The sequence below is a fragment of the Tachypleus tridentatus genome, chromosome 6 (genome assembly GCF_004210375.1).
Source record: "Tachypleus tridentatus isolate NWPU-2018 chromosome 6, ASM421037v1, whole genome shotgun sequence".
NCBI lineage: Eukaryota > Metazoa > Arthropoda > Merostomata > Xiphosura > Limulidae > Tachypleus > Tachypleus tridentatus.
In genome coordinates this window covers 72,216,032-72,227,059 of record NC_134830.1, presented here as the reverse complement: position 1 = coordinate 72,227,059, position 11,028 = coordinate 72,216,032, and the positions used below count along the sequence as shown (strand labels likewise).

Below are 11,028 nucleotides of genomic sequence, written 5' to 3'. Positions count from 1 at the left end.
ATTTTCCCAAATGAAGGCGTGTTCATGTGTAAATAAAAATTCATATTTTTAACTTCCCCAGTATAAATACGTCGATTTACAGTAGCTATCATTATTCTGGCAGGGAGGGTATGGCCACGTGGTTAGGGCGCTCCGCAATCTGAGGATCGGAGGGTCGAGTTCCCGTTACACCAACATGCTCGCTCTTTTCAGCCGTGAGGCGTTATAATGTCACGGTTAATACCACTATTCATTGGTAGAAGAATAGCCCAAGAATTGGCGGTGACTGGTGATGACCAGTTGCCTTCTCTCTTGTCTTACACTGCTAAATTAGGGATGGCTAGCGAAGATACCCCAAGTGTAGCTTTACGCGAATTTCAAAAACAAACATTTATTCTTGCATTGTTAAGTTCAGTGAGACACAGCAAAACGTGCAAAATATTTTGATAAACACATTCATATCGCAGAACGATTTTAACGAAACTCCAAATTATCTTATATTAATGTCTGCCTTTTTGTTTGATACAAGTGACGATTAAATAAATTGCAAAACATGTTAATATTGATATCAATGTTTTAGTGAAGTGAAATAATTTTATATATCATGAATTGTTCTTTACAGCAAAAAAACAGAGTTACTATAAAAATGGACATTTCATATACTGACCATTCCCATATAATTGGAAAAGGTGGGAAAAACATTCAGAGAGTAATGGACGAAACTGGTTGCCATATCCACTTCCCTGACTCCAACCGTAACAGTTTGAATAATAAGAGTAATCAGGTATAAATATAGAGTTAGCTTACTGTCAATTGTATTTTGTCAGACACTAATACTGTGGTTAATGAAATGTTTACTCATAATTTTTCTTGTAATTAGCATTTGTTTTTAATTTTCTCCACCCATTTCATTTACATAATATAGGGTTAAATACGTTGTATTAAAACGATTTTTATGTATTCAAATCAGGAAGAAGGTGCAAAGTAGTGGTGTAATGGTATGAATAAAAGCTAAATTTTAACATTGCTTGATGTTACATAGATAGTGTCACATCAAAAATCAATCGCTTTTGGGAATGGCATGTAACTGTAATTTCTGACGCTAAGTATCCATACAGTTATGTCTTAAATATGTGCCCAGATCGGTTATTTGGAATTTCCCAGACAGGTATATCTACTGCACTTAACAATATTTGAAAACAAAAGAATATGGGTCAACTTGGGGTACAGGGCTCTCCAGAAAGAGAACTACAAGAAGTGATACTGTAGTCATAGTAAGGAAAGTGCCGCATTTTCTAACAGTAAAGAGTCACGCAACAAAGATCAGTGACAAAAGCTGACTAAGTATATCAAGCAAATGTATAAAATATGATGAAAAAATATTTCCATCTATAAAAGTGACACAAACACGTGTACACAAGTTGATTTAATGTTATATACAAAAGCATCATTTTAGTGCACTATATGAGCTATGAAAATTTGGTTTGCTTTGGACAAGGCAGCCTCCCAACAGAGCTTTCTGCTAGGTAATCTATGCTGTAGGGCTAATTTTAAAATACATAGATGTGGCTGCATCGAATGTAACGACATATCGAGTTCCAAGTAATTTTATTATGATGCTCTAAACCTTATGTATTTGTGTCTCACATTAGTTTTTAGCAGTTTCTATACTAAATATCTTTTATTGAGAATTTATAGAAATGTGAACCATAATTCTTCTGTTGTTCATTTCTTGATGATTTGCAGTTGTAATAGAGTAAGTTGTTTGTTTCTTTTAATGGGTTAAAGTAATCATTGAACAGCCATTAAGATATGAAAAATAATTTTTAAATCAACATTATTCTGTGTTGTTATTGAGTTGTTCACCATATCCAGTTTGCTGTGGTTGATCGTAAGCAATAAACAATATTTTTATTTGACGATGATAAAGGAATAATATGATTAATATTATAAAATAATAATAATACAAATCTATCTTTCTTTACATCTCGGAACTATGAATAGTTTCATTTTAACATTTAACTCAAAAACTTTATTGCTTTGCACAGCTTTTAAGTGAGTCTTAAAGGAAATCGTACCGAATTAAAAAGTCTATGTAGATTAATACTATTTGACTTTTTCAAATACACAAATTCCTCTAAAGTATATAACCAAAAAAAGCTATAATGTTATTTTCTCCGCCCCTAGTGGCACAGCGGCATGTCTGAGGACCTACAACGCTAGAAACCGAGTTTCGATACTCGTGATGGGCAAAGCACAAATAGCTCATTGTGTAGCTTTGTGCTTAATTCAAAACAACAACAACAACATGATCTGAAAAGGCAATGTCCCCTATTACAAAAATAAGAAATTACTAAGCGATTATTCAAATGATAACCACCATCAATTTATGTTAAACTTATAAAAAACAACATAAACATGGAAAAGTACTCAGCAATATGCAACCTATAGCTAAAACACTATATTTTGCGCTTTATTTCATTAAAATAGGTTGGAATATAAAATGTTTATAGGGAAGAATTAACCAAATTCACCCTAAAGTTCTCAAAAATACTATGTTCTTAGAGAAACAATGCCATACCATATTCAATAATCATGGAACTGATATTTAGTACATTTGATATTAAAAAATATTATTTCAAGTAATACGTGTTTTTTAAGTGTTATAAAATTATTTTAAAAAGTTGATATTGAAACATTTAAATACAAATGTAACTTTTGTATTTTATTTCGAGAAAGTTTCTCATGTCATTATATTCAAGTAGTTTAAGAATTATTGTTTGATATGTTTCTGTGTCGTGCAGGTTTTGGTGTTGATGTCTATTGTCCTTTACAGGTATCAATTGCAGGTCAACCAGGAGGGGTGGAGAAAGCACGTTGCCGAGTAAGGGTGAGTTATACTATTTCCTTTGTAACCAACTGTAATAAAGCAATGGCATGGACGTGATCAGTATTATAAAGTGAGGGAAGAGGTATTTTTCCAAGATTTAAAGTGGTTTACCTGAAATTCAAGTGTTTATTCTAGAAAAATAATGAAAAGGTAGTGGATCTATTAAGCTTTTTAGAATATTGCGGGTTGCTGTTTGAGATCTCCCCTCCCACACCTACATTACCTTCCTGGTTACATTCCTGAGTGATATGTGGAAGAAAACCAAAAGAGTTAGAGAAAGATGTAGATTATAAGTACGTTGTAGGTGTTTCCATAGAAAGCCGTGGATAAAATAGTCTGTGGGGTAAATGGGGAGAAAATAATCTGGATAACCAGGGGCACAGGTGTAGGATGTAACTGATAAAGCATTGAAGGAGAAAGCATAGATGCAGTTTTTGAGGTACATAATGGAAAGGTAGGTCAAAAGATCTAACCAATAAGATCATTTAGTGAGTTGGATAAATAAATAGCAAAGAAACTTAAATTATAATAAATACAAAATAATGCAAGTGGTTATCGTAATTTGAATCTTGAATGGGAATAACTTTAATCCTGTCATGAAATAAAGGGATCTTCATGTAATACTTGATCAGACTCTTAAGCCATCAAAGCAGTGTATCTTTCGCCAGTGGCTGAGGAAAAAGATTTTATGTTGTATTTACAGGGATATTGAACACAAGACTGAAGAGGTTATAATTTCATTATATACTGGTTAGATTACATTTGGAATATTGTGTTCAGTCTTGAGCTCCTTACCTTAGGAAAGATATTTAATTGTTAGAAAGGGTCACTAGAATAGTGCCTGGGATTGAGAGGTTGTTATACGTAAACAGACTGGAATATCTCCAATAATTTTCTCTTAAAAAAAGAAGAGTTAGGAGGGAGATTCAATTGAGGTGTTTAAGATTGTAAAGAGAATTGGTTGATGCATCAGTTTTTTATATTAACGATGAGAATAGTAGGACTAGAAGACACAAATATAAGTTTTGGCAGGGTAGGAGTCATCTTCAGCTAAGACAGTTTTATTTTTCTAACAGGATTGTTGGCCTTTGGAATAGATTGACATCAGATATTGTGGGAGCAATAGATTTCAGTGAGTTTAAGAGAAACTTGAAAAGTATATGAATGATAAGGACTGGCTTTGAATTTATTTATTAGTAATTTTAGCTTAAGGAATGGAACAGCCGAAATGGGCCAATTGGTCTTATGTTGTTCAAAACGTTACGTTATATTCAACAAGCAAATAATCGCATATTTTTGTGACAAAGTATTTTATTATATTTGCAACAACATTCTTGCCAAAGTGAAGTCGTGCAAATGAAGTTCATACTGAAACGTGTTATAATAAAATAATTTTTCTTTTCTTCTTAATTTAACTATTTTTGTACAATGGATTTTACAATTTTGGTAAATCTGTCTCGTTAAAGTAAGACATTAAGCTTTTATATATAGCTACATTTCTGTTTTACATGGGAAAAACTTGTTTATAAACTGCACATTTTTTACTTTTAAATGGATAATTTTTCTATAAAAACCAAACAGAACTGTACTGCATAAAGAACATTGAAGAAATACACACTATTTATTTCGAAATAAAACTGGGGCAATAGAATAATATTAAAACTTATTATTATACAGTTATCTTTCTGCTTATTAAACTCGACTATGAACACAAATAGTGAGTGAAAACAAGTCTTCTTCATTGCCAGGAGCTTCTACCTCTTGTATTTTCATTTCATCTCACATTTTCTACAACGTCACCACCACCAGACCTGTTATCCAAAGACATTCTTTTTATTCAACGTAATTATGCTTTTACAGCATCAGTTAGAACCTGGCATTGTGATAGTTTCGGTGTAGTCGTCGTTAAAGGTTGTCGAAAAAATTTTGCTCTCATCAGACAAGGATTAATCATTCTTATGGACTATTTGACTGGTTGTAAAAATGTAAGTTTATTCTCCTATTTCCAAAAATTCCACCTCGTCTCATTAAATAAAATATTTCGAAATAATAAACATAATTTTTACCTGTAACTTAAAAGTGATTTGTACGAATATGTTCTTTTTGTCGTTTTTCTAAAGCAAAACTTGTTACTTTTAGCATTTAAGTATTTTAGTTGAATAGTATACATTTATTTAAATAAAGCAACTTCTCTTTAGTATAATTTTAACAGCTCATATGTATTAATATATATTGATTCTGGTTTCAACTACAAAGAAATTTTACATTTTTCTTGTTATATAAAACGGTGGACTCAGCAGATAGACTAATGTGGCTTTGTTATAAGAAAAACACACACGTATTATATAAAAATGAATTTCAATAAATAAAACCAATTAATCCCAATAGGGTACATTACCTCTTCACACATAAATAGATCTTTTCGTTTAGTGCTGTCTTCTATAAGCAAACGTTACGCATACCATAAGCCTCTTAACTTATTAGAATTAACGGATTCCAGTGCGTCTCTCACGCAATTCATCATGCACAACCCTCCACAATAAAAGTGCTACATACTCTCTGACGCATGTAACTTCGTCTTTTCAGTTTTACAGAATTATCACTTCGAGTTATGGTAGAAGACAGAAGCACTATTAAGTACCAGTTATTGCATATACTTAATGTAGGAAAACTTCCGATACGGTACATTATCTGTGGCGGATCTGAGAATGGGACTAGCCACCCCCTGAAATATACCATTGATTACCTCCTTTCACATAAATAGCTAGAATACCGCATTGAATAGGTGGAGGGACTGGTGAGAGAAAAAGGAAGAATCATCCTTAGGAAGCATCTGAAGGACACTCCCTAAAATAAGGCCTGGCATGGCCTAGCGCGTTAAGGCGTGCGCTTCGTAATCTGAGGGTCGCGGGTTCGCGCCAAACATGCACGCCCTCCCAGCCGTGGGGGCGTTATAATAGTACGGTCAATCCCACTTTTCGTTGGTAAAAGAGTAGCCCAAGAGTTGGCGGTGGGTGGTGATGACTAGCTGCCTTCCCTCTAGTCTTACACTGTTAAATTAAGGACGACTAGCGCAGATAGCTCTCGAGTAGCTTTGAGCGAAATACAAACAAACAAACTGGTAAGGACAGGAAAGAGGACCATATCATTTTCATCTCAAGTTCACAAGACTGGAGGAAATCTAGTACTCTCCAATTCATGAGCAGGGCACTTGTGAATATGATAAATTGATAGATCAATCCGGGAACCCGACATCCTCTACCAAAAAGATATCTGCACAATATAAACTATATTTGGTTGAGGGTTGACTTATGATGATGTGCATGAGAGAAGCATTGGAAGCAGTCAATTCCAATGGAGGGCGATAGGATTGTGGCATGCGCAAAACGTTTTGTACATATAAATGCACTGAACAAGAACAGCTATTTATATGAGGGGGAAGTAAATACCTAAAGGAAACGCATTTTCAATATAGGAAAATTATAATGTTCCACCAGCGAGTTTTCTGTAGATATTGAAATTGTAAATTCACAAGTATTGAAGTACGCATTAACATGCTATTTGAATGAAAATATATGTTCATTTATCATTTTATAGACGATGCTTCCAGTAAGTTTAAACATAGAAATATCTCCATATCATCATGATTTCGTTATGGGAAAGGACAACATAAATGTGAAAATGATCATGCAGAAAACAGGAGTACTGGTAACATTTCCTGATTCCAGTGGTACTGTGTCTGAGTCAACAGAAAATTTTGTTACTACATTACATCATGCCTCTTCTGTCACTATCACTGGCTGTGTTGATGCTGTGTATTTAGCGTGGCAGGAGTTGATGGTAAACTAAATTGGATTCAATTGCTTAAGGACAAAGTTTGATTAAATTACTACTTAAAATAATTAAAGCCGAAGATCAACTACAAAAAAGAGCAAAAACTAATGTGTTATGAAATTGTGATGAACTTCAATTTAATGTGTGATCAGAAAACAAAACCTTAAATATCCATTTGAAATTAATTTTAACATATTTATTTGCATTATTAACAGATTTATTTAATTTTTTTCAACAAAGTAGCTACAGATTCTAACTAATAAATGATATTTATTTAGAAATAAATCATTTGTGTAATTTTATAAATATTGGCTTGATAACACTGTAACACAAATTTTGTTCCTGGATAGTATGTGTTATTTTTTAACTGTGTATATTGTAAAAGTACAAAAAGGGCCGTTATTCCTTTCAAACTTTGTATTTGTGACCTGTATAATGAAATTTAGAAATCAACCTATTTTCTATGTAAAAACGGGCAAATTTGCACGTTTTCATTTACATAAAGTCTGAATAAAACAACATTTGAATTGCGATTTACATATATTTATACTAAAGTTACACAAAAATCAACAAAAATGTTTAGAAGTGAGTAGTTTTTCCAAATTTGCGACTGTAATGTAAATCACTTTCACGTATCAGGCTCCAAATATAGTCTGCCATTATATATATGTAAAAACGGCTGGTTTAAGTTGAGAAAATTTTTCAACCCAAAACAGGCGTTTTTACATATATATGTTTCTCTACAAATGGGTTTTGTTGTCATCACTGAGTCTTCCATTATGTTTTGGTTATACGCTCCCAGGACACAAAAGCAGAGTTTGAAGAGAAAAATAGGTCTTTTTCATTAACTTTAGGCATAAGCAATTAGGAAATATACTTTCTGCCAAGGAACAAGAAAAAGTAAAAATTTTGTTGCATAATATAATTATTAGTAGACAAAGTAGAAAAAAATATGCTTCTCACAACAATGTGCAATGAAACACACCGTTAATTATTATAAAGTGTGGCTCAACTTTATGTTTGCGAACTAGTATCAATAAAACCATATTTAGATATTGGTGGTGGGTAGATAAACCACTGTGCAGATTTTTGTTTAACTACGAACAAACAAACTTGTGTCAACTTTTAATCAAATCTAGGGCCCTTTGTTCCAACGTAGTACATCAGCAAAATCTAAGTCATCTAAAATACTTAATGCAAACTGTTAATATTTTCGAAAGACATTATAACAAGAAAATTACTTTTTATTTCATTTTCAATTAAAATGTGTTTTATAATTGGTTCATTACACACTGTAGTTTTAGAAGTTATAGTTTAAACTTAAATTTTTGTACATTAATTAATAATTTGGAAGAACTGGATGATATTGAATGTAGGGTTCGTAACAAAGTAATACCAATTTCATCAAAATAATTATTTGTTAAATAAAGCTGAGAGCTTCAAAATAAAAAATTATCCATATGTATAAGTAACAGACAGAGGAACATTAACCAATGAAGTTGTTTTCAATTTTTGCCAGGGTCATCTTCCACTCGTTTTAATGTTTGATCTGAAAGATGACCAAGAACTACACACAGGTACAAATTATTTCCTTTTATAACTAATAATTTCAGTTATAAACTGACTAATATTGTTTATAATATTTTATAACTAATAATGTCAGTGGCTAATATTGTTAGAGTGATAGTCATTGTGATGGTGTAAGTGTACACAAATTTGGTTTGGCTCCACTTAAGATATATTTTAAACTTACCTTTAAGCACTTGCATGTATTTTTACATTGTTCATAAGTAAGAGTTCTTCCTCATTCCAAAAACAATGTCGTTTTGAATAGGTTAAAAACAAACCTGTATCCAGGTCTGGAAGTGTGTGGGGGTCTTTTGGTCCATCGTGAAATTCTCTTTTCACGTGTAACTTGAGTGTTCAGGGAAAATAAAAATATCTGAAATATGTAATAGTTCCTTTTGTTATCATTGCAAATAAACATTTGAAGTAAATTTCCTCTGATTACTATGAAAATTTACTGTGTTACAAAAGCAGTTAGATAATGAGAGACCATCATCAAAGAAAGGAAGAAAAAAATGTTAATACTAACAAGTAAGTGGTACTTTGGTGGAGATGGTGTTTGGAGTTTGTTCACACCCTTGAACCCTCCTAGCTATACGTTTGGTTTAAAATATTTTTATGAAATACAACTAGCTATCTTTCTTAAATGAAATCATCATAGTAGTTATTTAATATAAACATCTTTTTTCTCATTCCATATTAAAGTTCTTAGAACTAAAAGAAGAGAATACTGTAATGTTATTATTTCTGATTTTTATAATGTTTTATTTGCAAATGCCTTTAATCTCATTACAGAAAGCAAAAAGTATGGTAATAATGATAATTAGAAGAAAAGGTTGAACATTACTTTTGTTTTATTTTTTGAGATGTTTGTTTATTCTCTTAATAATGAATATTGTAATTTTATTTGAAAACTAATTTCTTGCTTTATTTATGCAGCACTTATTCATCAACTCATGGAACTCTTAAAAGTTAAGGTTATCATTAGACCCAAGCCAAAAAAGAATATTAAGGTGAGTCTAATTCTATAATTAAATATTTTTTTATGTAATGACTGACTTACTGTGTAGCTGAAGAAATATTACTTGCAGCATATATTTTAATGTCATTTTGTCTAAAGCAGTATTTAAACCACATTTCTGAATCTCTTATACTTTCCATTATATAATATTTCATACACTGTATTTAGGTACTAAAGTACCAGTTAACTGGATCTTCAAATTGTATTTCCAAATGTGAAAAAATGTAATACTACAACTATTTAGGTTGTTTGGTTAATTTCTAAGATAATATTGAAATAATATTAATCTTTTTCAAAGACATAGATCCTTTTGACTATGTGTTCTTAATTTTTCCAGACTGTTGTTGTACGGGGAGCTGAGAAAGACTCAAGAGCTCTTTTTGAAGTTAGAAGACAAGTGCTTGAATTAGATGAATCAGCTGTACCATTGTGTTGTGACAAACATTTTGTTTCTAGAATACATCCTATTTTGTTGTCTTCATTAGCCATGAATGGAGAAATGATGAATTTTCAAGACAAACTTAGAGACAGTAGAAAAATAGCACTTAGTATGTTTGTAATAAGTACACCAGTAGATGTGTCCTTTATGTTAATGGAAAAAATATGAGCAAAATTTGCTTTTTTGTTATATAACATCTATGCTCTCAATGATCTGTTTAACATATATGTGTGACTGTAAATGAAGTGTGTTTTTAGTAAATGAACTATACAGATTGGCTATTGGTATTAAGTGTTGTTGATGTGTTGCAGTTATTGTTTCATATTTTGATAATTAGATTTTTATGCTCTTTCTTAAAGTTTTCTAACTATCACACATTTAACTGGATCTAAATAATTTGGATCTATGGTGTTTAGGTAGCTTCAAGTATCTGCAATATGCAGTATTCAAAAATGTTATGCAAGGAGTAATTTTGAACATAGACAGCAAAGGCGATACAATATCTTTATTAATACAAGATGTAGTTTACTGATCAACTTCTAATTTGTAGTAGGAGTTTAAGTAACTGCTGAGGTTGAGAGCAACATATAAAATGCACAGAATAGAAAGTAATTAAGATAGCACATCATTAAGTCAAACAAAGGTTCTAGTACCGTGTCACACAATTCTTGGATTATCTCAGTCAAGATCATTCTTGTAAACTGGTGTTTGTGGGAGAACCTCCACCAATTCCCATCCTGTACAAATATTTGCACCGTTCACTGGGATAAGTATGCATAGGTAGTCTTGCATATCAGGCAAACTGGGCAGTTGCCCTGGGCTCCACACAGGGAAAGACTCAATGCTGTGCCTTTTAATCTATCTCTGAGTTCTCTTATCAAAATGCTTGAGTATGCTTAAATAAAAATATATACTAGATATGAAAGGGTAAAATACTGGAGAATATGGGTGGACTTTTTGTGGACTTTGGAGTAAGATGTTGTTTGTCCTGAAAATTCTCTGAAGATGAAAGCAAATTAACCTCTGAAATGTAGATTATATATTAATAAGTAATTTTATGTGATAAAAAAGTAACTAGTTATTATGAGACTACAGTAATACTATATGTTACTAACCATGGCAATGATAAATATTTGCTTGCCACAATCCTATGTAAGAACTTTTCAGTTTTTGTAATTGTATATCTTCTATATTTATTTCAATACCTGTGTGTGTCTGTAAATATACCCACCAATGTTTAATTTTTCTAACTTATAAAAGTGTAATATTTTATTATTCCATGATTACTATAATTATGAA

The 11,028-nt window shown here is 31.7% G+C and overlaps 1 protein-coding gene and 1 long non-coding RNA gene across 2 annotated transcripts in view; one reads left to right on the top strand and one right to left on the bottom strand.

Annotated features, from left to right (window-relative positions):
- Nucleotides 1–605: 605 nt before the first annotated feature.
- Nucleotides 606–11,028, top strand: part of LOC143254582 (protein bicaudal C homolog 1-like) — a 32,572-nt gene continuing 22,149 nt past the window's right edge. The window contains exons 1-6 of the mRNA XM_076509738.1: nt 606–763; nt 2,816–2,869; nt 6,467–6,709; nt 8,223–8,280; nt 9,209–9,282; nt 9,628–9,838. Coding sequence (XP_076365853.1) covers nt 626–763; nt 2,816–2,869; nt 6,467–6,709; nt 8,223–8,280; nt 9,209–9,282; nt 9,628–9,838 — 778 coding nt within the window. The 5' untranslated portion in view covers nt 606–625. The remainder of the gene's footprint in view (nt 764–2,815; nt 2,870–6,466; nt 6,710–8,222; nt 8,281–9,208; nt 9,283–9,627; nt 9,839–11,028) is intronic.
- LOC143254583 (uncharacterized) lies at nt 4,201–5,591 on the bottom strand. The gene is made up of 2 exons (XR_013030269.1): nt 5,268–5,591; nt 4,201–4,680 (listed from the first exon to the last, which is right to left on the bottom strand). It is a non-coding gene; the product is annotated as an uncharacterized LOC143254583 (long non-coding RNA).